The 18,908-nt window shown below is 38.5% G+C and overlaps 1 protein-coding gene and 1 long non-coding RNA gene across 8 annotated transcripts in view; both read left to right on the top strand.

The window, feature by feature from the left end:
• LOC117233018 (sex determination protein fruitless) overlaps window positions 1-18,908 on the top strand; it is a 70,012-nt gene that overhangs the window by 7,549 nt on the left and 43,555 nt on the right. For 4 of the 7 annotated variants that reach the window (XR_004493256.1, XR_004493255.1, XR_004493254.1 and 1 more), the window contains exon 4: window positions 914-1,037. Coding sequence is in view for 4 of the 7 variants with exons in the window: in XM_033492932.1 (XP_033348823.1) it covers window positions 914-1,037 (124 nt within the window). In the remaining 3 variants the exon portion in view is untranslated. Of the gene's footprint in view, window positions 1-905; window positions 1,038-3,647; window positions 4,026-6,541; window positions 8,297-18,908 lie in introns of those variants that run through there. The other 3 variants (XM_033492922.1, XM_033492943.1, XM_033492910.1) reach the window with 3 other exon arrangements.
• On the top strand, window positions 4,727-5,879 carry LOC117233047. Its single transcript, XR_004493257.1, has 2 exons — window positions 4,727-5,780; window positions 5,849-5,879. It is a non-coding gene; the product is annotated as an uncharacterized LOC117233047 (long non-coding RNA).

The following is an 18,908-nucleotide window of genomic DNA, read 5'->3' as shown; positions in this document are numbered from 1 at the left end:
TATCTTAGTAGATATATAACGAAATATTTTATGAAAATTATAAATTGTTTAAATATTTGTTTTTAATATTACGTTAAAATGCAACCGTTGTTCAAGTTTATAAAATTAATACATAGATGTTTAAGCGAAAAATATGTTTATGTATCTATTGATATCTTTAACGTGAAAAAATATTTACACTTTTACGAGTTATATGTTAAAATTTATATTTGTATATTTGCGGGTTCAATATTTTTATGTAATAACATTTACACTGCCAGTGTGTGTTATTAACATTGAAGTGTTGTTAGAAAGAAACGAATTGCCAAAGCATGTGTATTTTTGTGACGAATATCTCTCGCGTGAAATGTAAATAAATGTGAAGATCCAATATTTTTATTATAGAGAATGCTGACTTTTTCTATGAAATGTACGATTAAGCATGCATTTAAGATTTCAATGAATTGTCTTTCATGAAATTGACAAATTATACTTTCTTCTCCCTTCTTCCCATACTTATTATTATTTATTATGCAAATAGTAAATAAAAGACGACGTAATTCCGTTTTATTAATTTGAATCAATTTCAATAGTTGATTTTATTTATACGAGCTAAAAAAAGTTCTTAGGAAAGATCTAAAGATAACATTTCGATTTCAGTTCTATTTTCGATATTATCTCTTTCACCATCTCATGTTTCCAAGTAAATTAAATATATCTAAAATGAATCCCTACCCGGTCAGATTATTCGAAAATTAACATTTGTTCCTCTTATATTTCGTTCTATTTAATCGTTGCTTAATTTAGCATAGTAGACGAACGCGATAGCAGTAAAGTAACTGATATTTTTCGAGACGGAAGAATTGGTAGATAAATCCCTCGAAGTGTCTTTGTTCACAGTTGAATTTATAATGTATAATCGTGACGTGTGCAGGGTCATCCAGTTGGACTGCTAGGAGAAGAAGGAGGAGCAACAACAGGCACGCTAAGCGATGGTGTGTCAACAATTGAATCGTCTGAACACCATAATCCCCCAGAAATGCTCGACGGACTCGATGGTAAGACCTATAAATATCTATCATTATGATCAAAATTACATTTAGATTTCACGTATTTCCTTAGCTCCTTTGAACACCGTTATTGCAACGACGATTTTGATAAGTCATCTTTCTCGTCGTTTTTAGTGAGTTTATCTTGAAATAATTCGAGGATACATTCCTTTTTCACTTCTTTTTTTCTCGCTTCTTTTTTTGTAGTAATTGATACAATTGCGAATAATAAAATGAATAATGGCAAAAGATAGCGACGGAAATACCGGAGATCTAAGAAATCGAGGGAGATGTGCATGCACGTTTGCAAGAATTTTTGCGCGTCGAGTCGTACATATAGGCGTACGAAGCGAGCATCCCTCTATTTCCAAGTCTGGCAAGCGTAGTGAGTGGTAACCTCTTTTTAGAAAACACGAACAACTTTCTTTGCTACGATGTATCCTGTATATGTGTATGTATATATATGCATACATGAACTGACGATATGTGTGCGTGTATTATATATATATGTATATATATATATGGGTATAGATGACACAATATTCATCCTTGGTGTTGTGGTGATGGTATCGTGCATTTGCTATGTCATTATAGTAGTTACAAACCCGTCAATGTGTTAATAAAGCAATAGGAACTACATTACATCTAACAAAAAAAAAAAAGAGAAAACAAAAAATAAGTAAAAAGAAAGCAACAAAAAAAAAAAAAAAAAAAACAGTTGCTTTTTCCCTTGGGAAGTGGTATCGGCAAAGTGGACATTTCTTCTGTTGGTATCAGCAAATGGACAGTACTCCTGTTTGATTGAGATTCTTGAGACGGCTGTATGGTTGATGATTGTACATAAGGTCTCGTATGTGTTGAGTTTCTTTCCTTCTTTTTTTTCTGTTACTCTATACATATTTACGTATATTACATATATATATACATACATACATACACACGTGTATTTACATACACCTATTTACTCACACCTTTACATCTAACACATCGGTGGATTTGCGTGTGCGTGACAAAATAACGGAATCCACGGTGTGATTGCGCGCGAGAGCGAGTGAGTGCGTGTGGGTGTGTCTCATCTGCGTGAGAACAAATGTATATACGTGTGTTTTGCATAGCTATAAACTTTATTTATAAACGAATACATATATACACGTATATATATGTAGATATGCATATTCCATTATATGTACGTGTGTATGTATGTATATATTATACGTATATCATTACGGCGGGATTCTCTGTGCATGTCTTTTTACACACTGTTTTTTCTATCCTCTTACAAATACCTTTTGCCACGTTCTTACGTCACCGTAACCAGCGATCTTAATCTTACATTCTCACGCGTCTCTCTTGCGCCTGTTTGTTTTAACCTGTATCACCAGTACATAAGTAAATGGAAATATTAGCAACAAAATACGGACATGCACGTGCTGCGTTCTTGTTACGTAAGTGATCGATGGATCGAACACGAGCGTCGCACCGGTTCGGTAGCAAAGCGAGTTACATAACCCGAATCGTTTTCGTTTGTAATCGTGATTTTTCTTGAGACGAATTTCGTCGTGTGACTGACTCAAGAGAAACACGTTACGCTGTCTAAACGATATCCATATAATGTTATCAAAGAATGCAAGGATTTTGTTGCTAACGTGACGGTCCGTTTACCATTTCTTGAAAACTGTTGGCGCTCGATCTTGCAGTAACATCATCGCTGTCGTCGTTGTTGTCATAGTCTTCGTCGTCGTCGTCGTTTCACGATTGTATTAATTCGTATCGATGCCCGACAAATGGCAAAGGATGTTGACATAGAATTTCGCCATTCTGGCAAACGTTGAATATCGATTAATCTCCAGGATGCATCTCGCGTGTGTGTGTCAACTAGTACGTCGATAAAAGAAAGTAGCAGCGGAACAAACTCGCACCACTTTTTTTCTCCGACTATACTAGCACTCGTCTCGAGAAAGTATCGCATTTACAAGCAAACCTTTTCAACCAGGGTTCTTCCGCTTGCGTTGGTCTTTTAAACGGAACTCTTTCTTTTTTTACCTTTCGTATCCCGTTTTAATATCTGATTTTGTATTTGTTTTTTACCTTTTACTTTTTTACATGTCGTCCTATTTTTTTTTTATACGTTTTCTTTCTCTCTCTCTCTTTCTCTCTTTCTCTTTTCTCGATGTTGGTTTGTTCTCGTCGGTTGTGTGACGACGTGTTGTGTTTAGCTTTGCGTTTTTGTGTTGTTATTCTGGACGATGATGAGATCGTAGGTGTGCGTTTTTTGCTTTTCTTCTTTACGTGATATGAACGTTTTATATTTATATCTTTGGTTACGAGTAGGCATTTCTAGACATGCGTAATATTACTATATACGAGTGTGGTGTTTCGTAATAATATCATCGTAATATTGATTGGAGAACGTAATTAATTGAGAATCCCCTCTTTTCTGCAACCTATTTGACTTGACCGTAGAGTGTGATACTATACGAGAGGCATATACACGTTTATATATTCCTCTCTCTCTCTCTTTATATATATATATACCTTATCATGAGTCTGGTAGAGATTGTCGGTAATCATAATTAGTCGCCTAAGCAATTTAATTGAAACGGGATCTTGTAATTCCAGGAACATCAGGAACTTGCAAAAAAGAGAAGGATATAAGTAAAGAGAGTCAGTCGAAGCTAGAACACTCCAACCTCGGTACGGAGTGTTGTAAGCTTTGTGGCAAGAGCGTAGCGAACATAAAAAAGCACATGAAATCGCATTTCCCCGATAAATATCAGTGCCAAATCTGCATGATATCGTTAACGAGGTCCGATAATTTGAAAAGGCATATTAAATTGAAGCACGGAATACGAGAGGGATCATTGATATCGCCGTTCATGCGCTTAGAGCATAAACACTTTTTAGCGAAATCGGAACCGGCTTACCTCACCTAGAATTCCATACGTTACGCTCGCGAAATACGAACGACGGAGAGTGATAAGAAATTCAGAAAAAAAAGAAGAAATAAACACACGTGCGCACGCGCTGATGCAAATCGTGTGCTCGGCTATATTTATACACAGCGGTCGTATAGAACATCGAAAAGATACGCGCGATAGACGGACATCGGACAGAGAGGAAGCAGAACCCGAGATTGTCGCGTAAAACGGCCGCGTTGCTTGCACATTCCATGACACAGATGGAACGCGTGGACGCAGTTCCATATGAAATTCGCCCTTCGTCGTGTTTGTCTTGTACTACTGGCAATCATTTGCTTTATTTCCCTAATCAGCGAGCGAAGATCGCGACGCTTCGCTCGATTATTTTTAATCGTGTTCTTCGTTTGATATTTTCCTAAGAGAATCTAATTATTTATTATACGTCTATATTTTAACATTTAAGAGTTTTTATTATTAAGAAAATAATTAACGCTTAGCCAACCGTGCGCGCCACAGCGAGCCATACGTTTCCACCGCGCACTTTTCCAGGCATCGAAGACTAATATTCACTACTTACTTAAAAGACAAAGAAGTCTAAAAATTATTTAAGTATTTAATTATATTTTGTGGTAATGATTTTATTTAACAATATCACATATTGTTTGTACAGAATATCAAACTAAAAGTATATATTATAAGTATAAAAAAATATAGGTAAAATTAAAAACATTAAAAATGACTAAAGATAAATAACGTGACTTGAATATGAATTGAAAATTCATAATGCATTTTAATATTTGCTTGCAGTGTGGCATCGTTCGATTATAACTTTATTTAGTCAATGCAACGTTTTAATTAATTTTGACATCACTAAATTGGTGTATTCTATTATACACTGTACTTTATAAAAGCAGAAAAAGTGGCGCAATTAATTGGGAACAATTCCAGGTAGACAATAACTGATAGTAACAACAACAACAACAACAAATAAAACACGTTGCTAAAGTCAAAAAGGGAGATCTCCCTGTTTGGTCACGCTGCGATGTTTTTCACAGAGGGGAGATCTCCCCATTCGGTTGGCTAAGTGTTAAGCGTATTGAATATCTAGCCGTTTCCAAAAGAAACGGTCGCTAGTATCTCCTTTTCTTTTATTACTAGTGTTCGTAGAATCACTTAGATCTCACGTTCACGGAATCAATTCGAGTACAAAGAGTGTAAAGGAACATTGTGCAAATGTCTCTTCAGAGAAAAAAAAAAAGAAAAAAAAATATCGTGTTCGTAGAATACTACCTCCCGCGCGTGTGTTCTCGCGTACACGCGAGGATTTTAATCTTTTTTCCTCTTGAGAGCAAGCGAGAAAATTCTAAGTCTAACAAAGTGTGTTTACGTTCCGAAACGGAAAGGTTTTCCCTCTCAAAAATTGCCGTCACCGCTGCTCTTTCGTATGCACGCGGCGCATGGAACTGACTTTTAACACAGCGGCGCTCACCCCGCGAGCCCACTCGTTCATTTCTGACCAAAACTGAATTTCCATCGGGCCAGAGAGAAACCTCGAGATATTGCCTTTGATTAGATTTGCATAAGAGCGATACTTTGGCCGGCAAAACGTTGTACAGCCCCGGCTTTTACCACAGGCGCGGGGATGATTTCCAGACCGCGAGGAAATTCTCCTCGAAATTGCTCGTAAAACGCCCCTGTTAACGAAACATCGACGCGTCTAGGGTATTTCATCCAGTTCCATGCCCGGTGTGCACTGTTATAATACTTACGCGCAACTTTGTATCTCGTAATGGCAGCCTTGTTCCGCAGGTGGAGAGAGGAAGATCAGTATTAAGTAACTATTTATACACTTATTTATAAATCCTATATTATATTATATTTATATTTATACATACATCGTAGGTTATGAAAGACGTCGAAGACTGAGTATACGAAAAAAAGAAAAAGTAAAAGAGAGAAAAAATAATGAAAGAAACGTTAAATCTCATGGGCCGATGTGGCTCGATAAAATAGTCATTATGAACTAGTCTCTGAGGCCCGAAGGCTATTGCAAAAAAAGCAGACTTTTCCATAGAGGTTTTTTCTGGTGCCTTTCCATTTAAAGTACAATATTTGTCTAATCAGTGATCGATAACAGATATATATTATATATATAATATTATATTATATACATTATATATATCATATTATATATAATATTATATATATTATATACATATAATATAATAAACACAGCTATGATATCACATGCGTAAATATGTAACGTGTGCGACCAGTCTCTTCTATCGACAGTGCATGACATCTAATAATCGAACATCGATCTTTCTCTGTGCTCGCGTGCTCACCTGCACGAATACATACAGAGAGACTTACCTACGCGGAATACCTAAGAACAGTATACATACATACACACAGAGATACGTGCAGACTACAGAGACACGCCGTATGTCGGCTACCTATGTAACCCTTTCCTAGTAGAGTGAATCTGATCAAAGCGAAAAGAAAAGAGCTCGAGGGTAAACGGAGTGAGGCAGTCTCTCCGGATCGAATCACGTCGATGGCCGTTTTTCACACACGACTTTTCTCTATTTGCAGATACGACACTTTTAACCCCTCAGGGCATTGAGTGCGCGCCGATTACATACATTCAGAGAGTTAATCTGTCGGAGTTTTTCGAAAAGCTGCCGTATACGTACACTAGCAAATGCAAACTATGCGGTCGGGTCGTGTCGAATCTAAAGAATCATTATTTGACGCACAATCCAGGAAATTACGTGTGCCCGCTCTGTGGCTGTCGTAGGACTCGACTGGATAACTTGAAGGGTCACATTAAACAGAAACACCCTGAGATACAGATACTGCAGAAGTCCAGCGGCACCGTGCAGACATGAACAGAGTCTTGTCTCTAGCAATTCTCTCCGTGATATCTTCCCCTTTTGCACGGTACGCCGAGCGTTCGAGCATTTACGAGCACCACGGTGCATTCATTGAAATCGCAAGCACAGCTATCGATTGTTTTCAATTGTGAATTTTCTTTAGGAATATACCACGTGATATATTTATTACAGTAGAACGTTGATTATCCGGATATTAATTATTCAACGATAAAAATGTCAATATAATCCGTTACACATGATCATCTATATTTCTGTACAGCAATGCAAATTAAATACAATTCTTATCAAAACCTACGTTAAGCTGAATGTGTAATTTCCACTTCTCTTTATCTGAGAGTTTTATCCAGATAATCGATAACCGATATATCATTAGATAATTATAAATAGTATTCTACTGTATTATAGAACTCGTACTTATTTTATACTACTTTTTAGGTTTAATTTCTCTCTCCCTATTTTGGGATTATTAGAGACTCTAGAGGGTATTGTAACGTTATCCATATTTTACGTAGTATCGCAGAAAAATGTATTTAATCTTTTAGTAATTTCAGCGAGCACCGTAACGATACTTAAATCCTCGAACGTTCGCTCTATCCACCTAGAACCCTTTTTCACGAGTGGTGGTAGCACGGTCGAAGGTCGTTTCGTCTTATCCGCTTCCTTCGTGTCTCGTCAGTCAACGTCAAGAACCGTTTCGCCGGCCCGTTCGTTCGTTCGATAGGCTCTTAACCCCAAGAACAGCATTGTGTGCGCCGTTTCAGCGATGAATAGGTGCGCGGGAAGCGTTCCCGTTCTTGAAAATGGTGATACTTTAGTCACGCAAGGTGGTCGAAAGTATACGAGACTTTAACGACGCGAACGAGACGAAAGACGCGGCGTATCGGCTCGTAATTCTCTGCTTACAAACCGAATGGATCGTGGTGTGAAATTCGTAGAAACCACCCCATTCCGTATCGGTTGTCCAACAATGTGCAATCGTTCGTATCGACGTTAGTATCGCGATGGATAAGCGGATTTCACGATTGACGAATAGTCGACGCACGTGTTGTATACTCGTCGATCAAATCGATCCAAGATCAACGCCTATAGTTTTTTGTCTGTAACCGAACACTAAAAACGAAACTACAAAAGGAAAAGTCGTTTCCAAAAGAAAAGAAAAAAAAACGGTAATAGATTCGTTATACATAATTGTAAATTAAGAGGCCCAAATGGTGTATCGTTTTACGATTAATTATTGATCGTTTGCTAGATATCTTGAGATTAATTCTATGAATTAGCCCGCTGTACTAAGTGGAGATTTTAGCGGAATGGATGGTTTGTAACTAAGAATTAAAAATGAAAATAGCTTATATAATAAATTTGAAACAGTGAAGAATGAAGGTGCTGGTACATCGTCTCGTAGTAAATAATTAATCATCTTCTAGACACGTTCAGATTAATCCCATGAATTTCTTCGTTGCACTGCAGAGAGACTTTAGAGGGAGAGAGTGTGGTGTCATAGGACGAGACACGTTATGTCACATCTCTGATACAAGGAACAGTTTCTCGTGTCACAACTCTGTCGACCTTAACACATGGTTGGCGTAGAGAATCAGTGGGTTTCCTTGTACATTAGTAGAGAAACCCTTGGTAGAGGCGAAGTGGAAATTAGTATTACGCGACATTTCTCTATTGGTCTCGATGGTAGCTCGTTTCTTGGTCAAAGGACGTTTCACGGTTGGCGATAAAAAGTGTTTCGTCGTTTTGCGTCCAGTCGTGACGACGACATAGTCCACTGGTTCGATCCTCCTTGCATTTAATTACATCGTGCTCCCTTCATTAGCGTAATTATTCTTTTTGCGCACGTCTTCTTGCACCGTTCTTTTGACGATCGATCGATCTCCTTCGCCAACTTCCGTCCAAGCTCCGTTTTATTTTTCCAACCTCGACGCTGCTGTCGTCTGGCTGGTTTGTTAGCTATGCAGGTGGAGTTGCTGTAAATTAGCGGCTTAAATAACTTCTTTGTTCACGCCACTTTGCAAAAAATATCCTTATAAATACTGGCGTTTGTTAGGTGGTTGTTCCGGACTTGTCTTAATTTCGTTAACCGGTACTGTTTGTTCTCTCGCGAGTAATCTTGCTGTTAAGGAAACTTCGATCACTTAACATGCAGCCAACTTTAAGTTTGTGTATTGGAAAAATAGTAAATACGGAAGTTTTCGTGTTTATTTACAGCAAAATACTATTAGCATATCATTATGTTTTAATGTAACGTTTATGTAATAACTAATTAGGCCAGAGTGTAAATTTTGTATCACTTTATAATACTTTCATATGATTACAAACGTTTGATAGTATGAAAATGAAATATACATAGAAGCTGATAAAAAAAAAACAACGCTTCATCGGAAAATAAGACTGTGTATTGCCAATACTTTTTGCAGATAATTGGAAAGTATCGATTTATTTCCATATTTCTAGGGAATACAAGCATGCTAAAATGTTTCATTTGTGGAAAATATTTCAATCTATCGCCCATCGAAATAGACATTGCTAGAGGAGTTAAAAGAGACTGACACGCTATTTTTCAAGAACTTCTAGTATTTAAAACATATTTTTCACACTATACTTTGTACATAAAATTCCTAAAATCATTTCTATGTCCGTTTTTACTCGCCTGTTTCATGCTATTTTATTGCTACATATTATCATTCGCCTGATACGGATCAGCCTATAACAATTACTAGCTTCTGCATTTTTATCTTAGAATTAAATTCTTCTTTCAAACATCACTCTAATTGTAAAGGATTAAACGTTTCTAAGATACGCAACGTTAACAAGAGCCATTTGAAAAGAACGTGTGAGGTTCGATTCAATCTTAACCGACCTGCACTATCCATGTAAAATAATTTCAAATACACATTACTGAAATATTTTCAGACCAAAATGCGCTTCTAAAATAAACCTGGACATCCCGATACTGCACTTAGGATTCCATGAAAATTCTATTAGTTACCTGTCAGCGCGATATTCTTCGCGATCGACTCCGCCAGAGTTCTATTAAAATTCTCCGTTCCAAATTTAACCAATGGGAGAATTTGATTTCGCGACACTTCCAAACAGGATGCCCGATTCTCTAAGTCTCTAGGAACATTATCGAGCTAACTAACGGAATCCTCTTACATACAGGAGCCTTTGTGTCAAGCGTGCTCGATCGTTTCTAGTACGCGAACAATCTCAACGCTGGCTCCACTTGTTCGCTAATTGAGCCGCTATTCGTCAAATGTTTCTCGCCGTCTATTTTCCTTTCGTTTCTTTCCGCCTCTTTTTATTCTCCACTATACAGTTATTTCCACCTGGAAAATCAGCCGCTCGATCTCGCAGCGTCCGATATTCGCGCAGACCATTCATCGATCTCGAGCAAAGCGGCTTCGAAACGGTGTATTATACTTGTGGACGGTTCCGCGATGCTCTATCACCTGTTTAATATCTTCGAGAGGGGCGAGGGGGAGTTTCAGAGGCAGGTAAAGAAAGGATCGGTGAGAGAAAAGGGTGATGGAGTACAACTAAGAAACTGAGAGCAAGAGAAGATCCTTTTCGCGATAAGCTCCTTAATGGCATATCTTCTCGCCCTTATTACAGGGCCGTACTTCACGGATGAACGACCAGGGTAGGAATCGACGGGCTGCTCGATAAGAGGATCACCGGTTAGGGACACGTAGCTATTGCAAAGAGTTTCGTTTTCTTGTGCACGCAAGAGGCTTTTGCTGCCTTTCTTTCTTTCGCATTCGCCTTCGCTTTAAACTTCGCTAGTTTAGTCAATGAAGGAGAAGAGTCTGCAGACTAGGTACTCGAAACTGATCACGCGGCGCCGAGACAAGTCGTCACCAAGTTGTAGAAACTGGATTCTTTTCCGTTGCTTCGCGATCTGTCGAAAATACCACGAGACAGAGACAGGAGAATTATATCTGCTCTGTTGAACTTCCTTCGGGTTTAGCTTCTCGTTAAAGATAGTATTTTATTGTAAAGCGTTTCTTCAGCTACTTAGTATCTTTTTAATGAAATATTTACATCGGTTTTTCAATAGGAATTTAGAACGTACATTTATTCGTGTTTCAGAAGATTCGTAAATTTTTTAAGAAGATATAACCGGGATTGATAGTTCTATAGTCTTTAGGCTTGTAGTGCCTTTGTAATGAAATATTTACACCATCTATTCCGTAGGAATTTGGGACATTTATCCATGTTTTAGAACATTCGTAAATTTTTTAAGAAGATATATCCAGAATTAATGGTCGTATAATTCTTCGAATGGATTTTGAAGAGAAAGTTTTCACGTCACTTTTGTTACTTTCAATGAATTTTTACTTTTTCCGTACCTTTCACCGACTGAAAGAAATAAAAATAGGTGCGCTCGAAGTTCAGAGGCAATAGGTCAAGTAGACTTTAACATGACATGGAAAATATTTCAAGGAACATTGGCTTCATGTAAACTACCTTATTTATTGTAACATTTTCCAAACAACCACAATTCCCTGAATATTGAAAATTCAGATACAGAACTTCGTATAGATATCTCCGAGACTACGTTGTTTCAGGATAATAAGAAAAAGAATTCGACTTATTTAATTCGGCTACAATACTCCCTTAAGTTTTTCATGTTCGCTCGAGACGTGAACAATATGATTTCTGTGCACACGAATATGTTTGTTTTTGAAGCATTAACAATGCTTGGAACATACGCACGCCGCAGTTACCGCTCGACTTCCGGTCGCGACTCCTGGAGAACCTCTCGCCAGCATTATTTCGCGAAGTTTCCGCATGTGTATGGTGCGAATTTTTCTGCCATTCCCTTCTGATTTCCCCTGAAATCTACCGTACCGTGAATATATCTCTTTAGAATTAACTCGTGAAAGTTAAAATTGATCTATAGTAATAGATCGTTGGAAAAGATAGCGTGGTTTAATTGAAACGGACAAATGGATGCAGTTGGAGTTGTTTCATTTCGGTTTTAAATCGTTCATCTATTCCTGTCAGTGATTTAACTAGATTTAATGCAATATTTAATGATCGCTAATCTCTTTGGAATACCACGTCATATTTGGATCGCGAATTATTCAAATAGCGGGCATTACTCGTACTCTCGTAGTATTTGGCGTATACGTTTGTTCAAACGAAATGTTTGCGTGCTGAAACGTCCGGATAATGTGAGATTCGGATTTAAACGCGCGTTTCAAATGTTCAGAGTAACGTTTGTCTTCTTTAGCTCTATCATTATTACCGCGTGCTCGGCTGAAGCGTGAGATTATTGTATTGCACCGGGTGTTTCGGAAATCTGACGATATAAGTCCGAAAAATGAGATTCTTTATGGAACATTAAATCTCGTAATAATATTTAATTTTAACGAAGTAAAATAACTGCAATATATTGTAGTAATTAAGATACTTTTATAAGTATATTTTCGATAAGTATATTTTAAGATAAGACGATTTTTCAAGAATACGATGTATTAATTGAACAAAAGTGTTTTATTTAATCCTTTGTATTGTGAGACCATATTTGATGTGATAACACGACGTAATGATTCATGGAAGTTAAAAATTACTTTGGAAATATACATATGTCTGTGTACATATGGAAATTTTATGTTTTATACTCGTCGGTAATGAGATAATTTGAACGTCTCTTGTTGAATATGATTGTACAGTTCGAAATTTTCTTTCGAAAAGTTCGCTTCATTCTACAATTTCATCGCTGCAATTTCCAAGCTTTCGGAATTTGTGAATACTCAACTTTTTAGCTTATATATTTTATTTGTTAAAAAATTGATTTATATGCTGTAGTGTACTTTTATGAAACATGTTACAGAAAGCCATTTTAGATTAACATATATTAAAATTATATGCATATTATATTTCTCGTATTATGCATATTTTATTAGTAGGAATGAAAAAGTAAATTTTAAATACCCATAAACAACTTTTTCATATCTGAGATCAGATATAAAATCAGACAATATTCGAATTGATTAAAACAGGATAGAAAAATAATTATAGAACGAAAGATTAGAAAAAAGTATAAAAAATCCTATATGATGAATTGTGAAAATTAAGGTTGAGCTGCGTGATCCTCTTAATCCTCTTTGATGGATACTGTTATATCCTAAAGCGAACTTTCAACCGTAGAAAATATTTCATCTCGTCTTTTCTTTTTTACGCGTATACCAATTTTTTTACACGCGATGGTAGCGATCCGTTGCAGGATGCATTTATCTTACGTCCGAATGGTTATTGCATTCAAACATCTATCCTTCGCTTTAGATGTCCCCTTTGTTTGCATTCATCCGATGTCTCGAGCGTGTCATTATTTTCGTTTTGGTAGGTTGGTACGATCAATCAACGTTAGTTATTGGTTCTATCCAGCAGCGGCGCGATATTCCTCTGATTTTGACCTAGACAAGGCGATAGGTTATGCGAGACTAAATCCAAATATATACGAACACTCCGCTTCGTTGAGGGAACTTACGAATCTCCGGCATGAGACGGTGAAATTATTATTAACCCATTTCCATCCATTTCGAGTTTCGTGCTAGGTGAAACAAGGCGAAGCACCGGACCTTTTGCGGCCATTAAAAATGAATCAATTTGCCAAGGTAGCTTTTAACCGATATCTGTCTCACGGAACAGGGAGATGGTGCAAGTTAAATCAACGTAGATATAAATTTCATCGACGGTTAGAAGACAATAGATTTTTTTCCACGAGTATCAAATTGGTCTAACGTGTTCATCGTGTTGAAATTATCCAACGACCGTTGAAAATAAATCGCCGTTTCTCATAACTGTGAATTTTCTCGTTCCTAGTTTTCCCTCGTCGAGCTAATAATCTCTTCTCCATTGCAGCGAATCTTTTCACGCGAGTATCACCTGGCAGAGGGAACGACGATGGGGTAAAACGTAGTTGGAGGGGTTTGGTCGTCGGTATCGTTGGGAGAATCGTCGCCGGGAGAGAGAAAACTGGCGTCCCAAAACAGTTTCTATGACAGTTGTACGGTTGTTTCGTTGAAACCGCACACATGTATCATAGTGACTGGGCTGCTGTACATACATACGTAAACGGGGTTACATAGCCTCGAATGCAGTGGCATAGCGGAGAGAAATACGAGAGAGGGAGAGAGCTTGAGAGATATAATGCTACTCACCGACCTTCTTTATCCTAGTTCCTACCATCCTTATACGTAAAGAGCTTCGTGTTCCCTCCACGTAACTCTCTCTTTCTCTCTCTCTCTCTCTCTCTCTATTTTCTCTCTGCCTGTCTCTCTTATTATACTCTAATTCTGCAGAGCGCAGTTGGCGAGAAATATAACGCCGTTATCGATGTCGGCGTAAATGCAAATGTCGGGCCTTGCGTTGTAAAAGATCGTCTTGCGTTGGTTAGAGCATACTGAAAAGGGATCCATCCATCCCGCCTTTCACGTTTTTTTTTCTCTCCCTATGCACGCTAATCAACGTCCAGTCTCTTTCTTCCTCTCTCTCTGTTACAGTGTTGGCCAGTGGTGTCTCACTGGAGAAGAGAGAGAGGGTTGCGCCCCGACAAGGTCAGAGTTCCAGCTGCCCTGTTGGATGCCTCCGCCCTTGCGATCCTCTCACGAGCCGAGGAATCCTCGTGCAGAGAGGGTGACGACGGGCGGCGGTGTGCTGGCAGTGGTGGTGTTGGTACTGGTCGTGTGTGCCGTTAGCCGTCGTATGTTTGTCCGGATAACCAGGAACGGTTGTCGTTCCCAACTGCGTGCAGCTGCCTGCCATTGTGGCACAAATCGGCCAGTAACCGATGGCACAGCGTAAGATCGCCACATCGACGTCGAATATTGTCGCTCTATTGGAATATTGTCCCTCCCTTCCACTTACTAGTGCGTTCTGTTACATCGTATTCTGTTCTACGTACATACATATGTATACACGAACTGCCAATCCAGCTCATTTAGCATCATCCTTTCATCCACGGCTATTCTGGCTTCATTCATTATAGTTACGCGCTCGCAAGTTTTTCCAGGTTTCTGGTACGTTTCGTCAATCGAAATACGGAAGTCGTTTGATTCGGCACAAGTCAGCAGCTGGATAGGTGGCGCAAACTTTCGAGAACTTCCTCCGAAGAACTTTCTCGCAAGAAATTCGAAGGCGAGGATGGTCTTCGATAACGTCAGGGTTCTGATTTCTCAGGCTCTCCTCTGCCTTGGTTTCTAACGAACGTGACGATCTTTCTATTTTCGTCGTACCACTTCCACCGCCGTGACGCGTGTACGTAGAGGTATAAACGTATGAATAGATTCGAAAACATCGCAGGGAAGCAGTTGGATCGGAGCAGATTCCGCGAGGCGTATAATTATAAACGCTCGAGTATCGACACGATCGACGACAGGTCCGCTCGGGTTATCACCAAATGATGAACGTTTTCTACTTCGTTCGATTTCATTTTAGTCAATATCGTTGGCTCTGCAACGCACGTATGCATGCTCTCTCAAAGTACGTGCATGATCGAATCGACGAGGCAGAGGTAAAGATACTCTGCTCTCTTCTCTGTGGCTGGCTTGCTAGATCGAGTTCTCCCCCTGTATTTTCCGTACGTTGTAGCCGGTGGGAAAAGTTCCGCGGAAATAAAGGACGAAACAAAAGGCGGAGTTTGAATGACTTCATCTCCCTACACGGCGATCTTGCGGGAAACCGCACACCTACGCGCGCCGTTCAATTGAAACAGACCGTTTCGTCCAGTTGTTTTCTCCTCTTTCGCTCTTGCTTGTTTCGCTTGATTAGCTAATATGGCCGACAAAAGTCGCGATAGTCACTTCCAGAGAGGTTCGTAGCCGGGAATTTGCAACGCTGTGACTGGTCACTCGCCCTGAATGTGCCAGTTTCCCGTTCGTAGCGCGTTGGCCAGAGCTTCGCGATTCTTTTCGAAGTTCATCTCTGGTCGATCGATCTTCGCCTCCCATCGCACGTGTACTAGATATACCAGGACTCTAAGCTCGAAAAGGGATTTTGCTACTTTAGCTCCGAATCCTCCACGCGATTAAACGCTCGTACCATTGCCTCGATCGATCTTTCATTCTTCAGAACGCGTTTCCATCCTACGTACTTTTATCATACTGCATTCTGATACGAGACAGAGTAATATCGATGACCGAAATTCGCTGGCTCTGGTAATTTCTCAGTTCAACTTACGTAAGTACGTCCAGAGTATATCGAATCGGATTCGACGTACATACGGAATACACAGACGAATGAACGAACTCGGAAATTTTGAACATTCGTTTAGGATTATTATATTACTGGTAATGAGTACGGTGTAACGTACGAGCAACGTAGACGTAGTTGACGTAGAGCAGAGTCATTTGTAAGAACAATTTGATCTTCTCCAGATTAATAAATCTAATACAATCACTTTCTTTCTCTATTTCGCTCTGAAAATAGAGGACGATAGGCGAGAAGTACCGATTGGTCATGCGTTCATAGAATGATTATGGGATCGAGTTGCAGACATTGAGAATTCGAACGATGACCGCATACTCAAAGTTTAAACTTGAATTTTGCACGAATAAGCTACATATAATGAAACTATTTGTCAATCTCGTCAATAAACGACTTTTCCTTTTAACGATAATTTGAAAAATTAAATTCCACAGACTGCGTCGTACTCGACTAAATTGTAAATCGATCAATCGCGAATCACGCGTGCTCATTGTCACTTACAAACATAAATTTTCTGTTTGCTGATGGAAGTAGCGAAAGAACCGAACGCGCCATACGCCCGTCTACGTCTGCACCAGCGTAGATCGCTTTATCACGCATATTTAAAAAAAAAGAAAACCGCTATGGAGAATGAACACACGCCCGATGTACCTAGTAATTAGAATTTTTATCCTAGCATTACACGGTAGGTGTAAATTAAGCGACAAGGATTCGAAGGAAATAAAATGAAAGCAAAATATATACATATACTTAAATATATATATATATATTTACGAGAATATATATATACTGTAATATTTTTGTACTGAACAGATTTGTGAAATAAATAACGATGATTCAAAGCCAATTCCAAACCGTGGACCACGGGTGTTGTACTTTATCGTACGGCGAGGTATTATCGCTCGATACCGTTGCAAAAACACCTCGAGTCAGTCGGCTGCTATTTTTGGGAAGGGCTGGAGGGAAAAGAGGAGGACGGAGATGGGTGGGGGAGGGGAAAAAAAGAATGTAATAAAAGACTGATAAAAGGAGACATGCAAAAGAGGGGGATGTGTGCTTCGTGGTCGGTGCGCTCCGACGCGCTGTGCTGATACACGCGAGAGTTGTTCTTTCGGCGGATGATTTTTACGGAAGAAAAAGCGACCAGTCTCTCTTCCCTTCTATTTTCTTTTTTTTTTTTATATATATCTCTTTTTCGTTGTTATTTTATTTGTTCTCTTTGGAAAAAAGAGGAGATTCTCGTTTCGATCGGAGGACAGAGGAATATGTATCATCTCTCCTCGAACAGCTGCTTCTCTCGTGTTTTCGTTTTTTCAGTGTCTATTAATCTTCTTCTATCTTGCTCATTACACGTACATCTCTCTCTCTCTCTCTCTCTATCTCTCTCTCTTTCTCTCTTACTGTCTACCTCTTGTTTGGGAACACGATCTGTTGTACATCATGCCTTTGTTGTTCAGCAGAGAGAGGATCACACGCAATGTAACCGTGTAACAAGCAACTCACGCTAACGCATATTACCAGCAAAGAGTCTAACAAAGTCTAACCGAGAATATCCTGCACTAACACAAAATATATACAGCATTATTTTTTATACACGTTGTCGGCTCCATGGAAGCAGATTACTCGGTTCTGGTAACAGGTCGTACAGGAAAAAGATGACTTTTCTTTGAGGAATGGTATATACTTTGAAAATGCGGAGAGATCTCGATAAGAATAGTTTCAGTGCGTTCACTGTCCAGTGATTTGTATGGATACTGATACTGATTAACTTGAGCACTTAAAATAATTCGTTTGTTTTTGATGCGTGTCCGAATGTGCGTGTGATGGTATTTTCAATTATAGTGAAAAATATTATTTGTTTCGAGACGGAGTAAATATTATGACAAGCAAACAATTTTTTCGTACAGTTGTATCTTGCGACAGTTTAGAATAATCAATAATTTTTATCATAGAGTAATAGTCAATATTGAGGCCACGTATAACGATTTACGATGGCCATGACCTACATACGATCCTTAATGGAACAACTATATCAGAGAGATTATTGAACGAAATGTTATTTTAACATGTACTTGAAATAACGACTATCAAATTTAATACGTCACTTGGACCGTAAAAAATAGGTGAGATGTTTAAGGTGTTCGAGTAAGTGTCGAGGAGACCCATTATGTGAAATCCTATCTTTTATAGAACAGTAATTTTAAAATTCAATAGTTAATTCCATACTTCGATGTAAATATGTGTTCTTGGTATCCTCCTGAATGTGTAAAAGATATTGATCGGATTTGTAGCCTATTTTTAAAAGGCTTGTATTTTTAGACCTAAACAGTTTCCCTTTCCAACTACGTTGCATTAAAGTACATCTCTTCGGGCAAGCGTCATAAAAATTAGACTTGACGTGTTTTTCCTGCGTGCATATTGATCTGTGGCGTGTTAAAAAGATGAGAGAAGTTTGTAGATAAGTGGAATTGGAACAATTTCCATTAGTTATGCTACGTAATTCTCAAAGACGTCATATAGGTGTTTTCAAGGGAGTGTCACATGCATATCATAAAAGTACGTGACGAAACTCCTCATTCCTCAATGAAATTACTCGGGTTCGAGATGTAGCAGCGAATGCATTAACTGGATAGGACGAGTTATGTGGATGTCGTAATTCAAAGAACACGTAATTCTGCATTTTCGATGAATCGTTTGTATTAAGAATACCTGTATATATCAGCAATAATATACATATAATCGTAAGAAATATTCGATAAAAAAAATTCAATAAAGTATCACGGAAGGACGGAAGAAGAAGTATTATGAAAAACAGTATTACAGTAACATGCATAAAACTGGAC

Source organism: Bombus vosnesenskii, unplaced genomic scaffold, assembly GCF_011952255.1.
Source record: "Bombus vosnesenskii isolate JDL3184/JDL3185 unplaced genomic scaffold, Bvos_JDL3184-5_v1.1 scf7180000013263, whole genome shotgun sequence".
Classification (NCBI taxonomy): domain Eukaryota; kingdom Metazoa; phylum Arthropoda; class Insecta; order Hymenoptera; family Apidae; genus Bombus; species Bombus vosnesenskii.
This window is presented reverse-complemented; position numbering and strand designations above follow the sequence as displayed.